The sequence below is a fragment of the Orycteropus afer genome, unplaced genomic scaffold (assembly GCF_000298275.1).
Source record: "Orycteropus afer afer isolate SDZICR_OR568_19922 unplaced genomic scaffold, OryAfe1.0 scaffold00083, whole genome shotgun sequence".
Lineage (NCBI taxonomy): Eukaryota > Metazoa > Chordata > Mammalia > Tubulidentata > Orycteropodidae > Orycteropus > Orycteropus afer.
This window is the reverse complement of record NW_006921670.1, coordinates 774,097-779,337: the sequence shown is the minus strand read 5'-3', so window position 1 is coordinate 779,337 and position 5,241 is coordinate 774,097. Positions and strand designations below refer to the sequence as shown.

The following is a 5,241-nucleotide window of genomic DNA, read 5'->3' as shown; positions in this document are numbered from 1 at the left end:
GTGGCTGCTTTGGGCCTGAGCAGGGCCACAACCTTCTGCAAATGAGCATAAACATTCCTTGGTTGTAGGCTCAGGTGCCAGCCCAGACTGTCCCCCTCCTTGTCCCCACAGGCGACAAAGGGGACCGTGGCATATTCGGCACACCAGGAAAGCTGGGCAAGGAGGGTCCCCGGGGAAACCGCGGCCCACAGGGCACCAAGGGTGCCAAGGGGCAGGCGGGCAGCCCTGGCAGCCCATGCCAGACACGCTCCTCCGCCTTTTCAGTGGGCCGCAAGACCGCCCTGCACAGCAGTGAGGGCTTCCAGCCGCTGCTCTTCGACACGGTCTTTGTGAACCCGGACGGGCACTTCAACCTGGCCACTGGCCACTTTGTTGCCCCCCTGGGCGGCCTGTACTTCTTTAGCCTCAACGTGCACAGCTGGAACTTCAAGGAGACCTACGTGCACGTGGTGCACAACGAGGTGGCGGCCGTCATCCTGTACGCACAGCCCAGCGACCGCAGCATCATGCAGAGCCAGAGTGTGATGCTGGCCCTGGTGCCCGGCGACCGCGTGTGGGTGCGGCTCTTCAAGCGTGAGCGTGAGAATGCCGTCTACAGTGACGACGTCGACACCTACATCACCTTCAGCGGCCACCTCATCAAGCCCGAGGACGACTGAGCACCTCCCGGGTCACCCGCCCTTTCTGGGGTCTTGCCTCCCAGCTGGGCGGCTCGGTGCTGGGTGGCCTTGGGCAGGTCCTTTCCTCCTGTGGGGCCTCTGAAAGGTGGGGAGGGCACTGTGGTCCCCAAGGGCCTGACATTCTAGGTAGACCCCTCTCCTTTCCTTATTTCCACCATCCCTCCCAGTCTGTTTCTGCTTCTCTTCTCTCTTGGACATATTTTAAGGAGCCATCTAACCCAAACATTCTAGAACTTTCTTTTAGACCAGTACTTTTTGTATTAGAACGTGCATGTGAATCACCTGCGGATCTTGTTAAAATGCAGGTTTTGAGTTAGTGGATCTGGAGCGGGCCCAGGAGTCTGCATTTCTAACAAGTTCCCAAGTGATGCTGATACTACTGGTCTATAGACCACACGCGAGTGGCAAGGTTCTTGAACTTTCCTCAAATTCTGGCACTTTTGGAAAATTCTAGAATCTTCCAAACATTCTAGAACCCTCCCCACATCCTTAGATTCCGTCATCCTCCAGGACCGCCCTCTGTTCTCTTGCCCCCCTTTCTCTCTCACCCTCCTCTTTGTGGTCACTTTTACAGCCACTGTGCATGTATTCATCCATCCTCCATTGCACACTCACTCTGGCCGGGGCCTGGGAGAGCAGAGGTGAATCAGATGCAGGTCCTGCCCTCAGTGACCACCCAGTCCAGCCGAGGGAGACCAATGAGTGCACAGATTGAAACCACAGCTAGAGGCACACAGGGCCCTTATCACATGGTTCTGTGTCCTGGGTTCAGGCACCACGGGGCTCTCCTTACTCAATGCTCCCCAAGGCTGATGGGACAGGACCCCTGGGGTGTGGGAGGGTGTCTCCGTCCCCATCCTTCCTGTCCTCACCAATGCCCTTAAGGCAAACTCCAGTAGGGCCTTGGGAACCCAGTGGCTTGGGGCATTTGGGGATAAAGATGACCCCTAGGAAATGGAGCCCAGATCATGGCCCCCACACAGCTGGCATGATAACCTTTGAGGACCTCTGCCCTTCTCACCAGCATCCCCCTCTCTGCCCCTCTCAAGGCTCTGTCACCCCCTTGCTCAGCCCCTCCTGCCAAAGGCATCTGACCTCTCTCAGTTCTCCCAGGACGAAGAGCCTCTAACAGGTATCTGTCCCCAGGTGCTCCCTGACTCTCCTCACCCCCATCATCAATACCCCCTGACTCTCCAGGCTTTATCAAGGTGCTAAAGGCCCTGATGGGCAACTCCTGGCTGGCAGAGCCCTCCTCTGGCCTGCTGGGCCATGGCCCCTCAGCAGGTCTGGGTAACTGAAGTGGGCAACATTCCAGAGCAGTCGGGGGCCCTCTGAGCCATGATGCTAATGGAGAGGCCGAAGTGAAGTAAATGACATTGGATCCCCCATCCCTCATTCCTTTCCTTAGCCTTTGCAGAAAAAGGGGCTAGAATGCACTGCCTCTCTAGGCAGCCTCAGGGTAATGCAGCCCTCAGGCCAAAGTGGCAGGTGGAGCCTGGAAGGAGGACTAGTGTGGACGCGTGGCCCTCTAGCCTTCCTGTCCTCCACCCTAGTGACCTCTCCCCAGAGGGAGGCAGCTTCGCCCATTGGTGCTTATACAGACTCTGCAGTTGTCTTTGGTGCTCAAAGCCAAGGGAGCCATCCAGGGCTACGTGGCTGGGGCAAGGGAGCAGGGCCTGGCCATGTGCTGTGAAGGCTGGTCCTACAAAACCAGCCCAGCCCAGCTGCCCCTGCCCTGCTTGCCTGGTGATTAAAGTTGCTGTGTCTTCTTGGCAGTTCCGGCTGGTTCTTTCTGCTCTGTTCTCTTTCGATGGATTCCACTGGGGCCCAGATCTAATGCTCCAAGCCACGTGCTCCCCACCCACAGAAACCACCCGTATGTCGATCACTCAGACAGCCTGTGTGCCTTGCAGTAAGTGGAACCTGCCAGGAGTCTGCCATGTCCCTTCCTGGCTATGCCCTCGGGCAAGTCCCATATCTCTCTGAGCCTCAATTCCTTTATCTGTAAAATGGGAGTGATGACAGTATCTACATCATGGGTGGCCATAAGGATGGGGTGAGAGGCTGCATGGTGAGTGCTGCATTCACTCATTGACTTGGCACCTACTGAGCACCTCCGGGTACTGGGCACTCTGCTAGGCGTGGAGGTTATACCCGGGAGCTCAGTCGATCGCTTCCTCTTGGAGAACGTCTATGGAGTTCTAGCGAGGAGCTGAACGATACCGAGCAAACCCTAGTCCATCACTGGGAATCCTGTCTAGTGTTCGGTGCTTATACCTCCAGGAGAATCAGTGGATGCACCTTGGAAGGAAACACACTACATGTTACAGAGGAATAGCCTAACTGTGCTGATAGGCTTGGGCTTTCTGTAGTAGCATGGTGGCTCCTTTGTTGTTTTGTTGTTGCTGTTAGGTGCCATCAAGTCATCTCCGACTCATAGTGACCCCATGCACAGCAGAATGAAACACTCGGTCCTGTGCCAGCCTCACAATCCCTGCTACACCTGAGCCCATCATTGCAGCCAGTGTGTCAATCCATCTCTTTGAAGGCCTTCCCATTCTTTCTTGTCGCTCCACTTTGCCAAGCATGACATCCTTCTCCAGGGAATGGTCCCTTCTGACAACATGACCAAAGTAGGTGGGACAAAGTCTGGCCCTTCTCACTTCCAAGGAGCATTCTGGCTGCACTTTCTCCAGGACAGATCTATTAGTTCTTTTAGCAGTCCATGGTACTTTCAGCATTCTTCGCCAGCACCACAACTCAAAAGAATCAACTCTTCTTCGGTCTTCCTCATTCAATGTTCATCTCTCACATGCATAAGAGGCGATTGGAAATATCATGGCTTGGTTTAGGTACATCTTAGTCTTCAGGAGACATCCTTGCTTTTCATCACTTGAAAGAGGTTTTTTGCAGCAGATTTGCCCAATGCAATACATTGTCTGATGGCTCCTTATAGACCTATGTTGGAGGTGATCCACATTGAACCCCCTAATTGACTTGGCGAGGCATCCTGCACTGCTGTCCCTTGGTTATTACTGTGTCCGGGTAGCCTTATGGCCACCATGTGGGACACCCCAGAATTCAGACCAACCCAGGGCTGATTCAAAGACCTTTTACCTAGAGCCCATCTGACCATTAAAGAACGCTTCCCACAACACTGAGCTCTTGGCTGTCACAGCAGAGAGGTTGTCACAGTCTCTCCAGAGACTTCCCTCTGGTGACCTCCAGTGAACTGGTGAACTGCCAATGCATCTGTCCTCACCCCTTCCCCCCACCCTCTACCCCATAATAATCCCTTTCATTTTCATATTTTGAAAACTACATTTCTTCCTGAAATATTAAGCAACTGGGATGGAGCAGGGGGAGGAGGCTAGGAGAAGAAATGGCTCCATGAAATGGGAACAACCCCAGACTAGGGTGTCAGGGAAACTTGGCTCCACTTGCCCATCCTTTGTTGGGTGGCCGGGGGCAAATGGCTTTTTCTCACTGGGCCTTGGGTCTCCTGTTTTAGAGGAGGGGCGGGCTCAGGTGCTAAGGGCTTTTTGAAATTGCACCTTCTACCCTGTAGGCTCTGGGTGGTGCCGGGGGGGAGTGTAGAGCTCCTGGCCGAGGCTGTGAGTTGAAATGGATTATCCAGAGCCAGGAATCCCAGGCTAAGGGACAGCACTTGTCCCAGGCTAAGGGACTTGGTCTTGACTCTCCAGCTTGCAAGCAACAGAAACTCAAGAGAGCCCAAACAAGAAGGGGAAATTTGCTGGCTCCTATGACTAAGAAGTTCATCCAGAGACTCACATAATGGCCCCAGGACTTTATTCTTCTCTCCATCTTTTAACTCCTCTTTCCACTCTTCCTCAGGAAGGCTAATTGTCTTCAGCAGTTCCAGCCAAATCTACCAGCACTGCAACTCCAGGGGGGTTGGTACTCACTGGTTTTGCTACAACCAGGTGCCTGTCCCTGAGACGATCACTATGGCCAGAAAAATGGAAGGCTCTGATTGACCAGGAGTGGGTTGGCCCAGGCTGAACCGCAAGGATTGAGTGCACAGGTGTAGTTAGTTCTCCAAAGAACCATTAGGGTGCCCTTACTTGGGAAGGAGAGGTAGGACTAGATGTCAGACAAGGAGAAAAGGTAGGGGCTCACACCAGGGCTGGAGCCACAGGTGGGTGGGTCAGAGAGCATGGAGGTGGGGCAGGACAATGCAGGGAAGGGTCTCCCACCTCCTACCTCCTGTACCTCCACCAGGAACCGAGGTATGATCCCTGTGGACCTGCTGTGGGTGTGGGCATGGAGAACTCAGCACTTCCCACTTTATCCCCTCTTTATATTGTTTCTCTTCACAATCCCACTGCATTCACAATGGCTAAGACCTAGCGAGCAGTTACTCTGAGTGCTTTAATTGAATCCTCACATGCTCCATTTTTGGTAAGAAACTGTAGCACAAAGGAGATAAGTGATTAGACCAAGATTATCAAGTGAGTAGAAGGGAGCTCTGGTAGCATAGTGCCTAAGGCACTTGACTGCTAACCAGAAGGCTGGTGGTTCAAACCCACCAGCCACTCCT

General features: G+C 53.8%; 1 protein-coding gene across 1 annotated transcript in view; it reads left to right on the top strand.

Annotated features, from left to right (window-relative positions):
• Nucleotides 1-659, top strand: part of C1QTNF6 (C1q and TNF related 6) — a 13,059-nt gene extending 12,400 nt beyond the window's left edge. The window contains exon 5 of the mRNA XM_007941746.1: nt 112-659. Within this exon, the coding sequence (XP_007939937.1) occupies nt 112-659 (548 nt within the window). The remainder of the gene's footprint in view (nt 1-111) is intronic.
• Nucleotides 660-5,241: the final 4,582 nt, after the last annotated feature.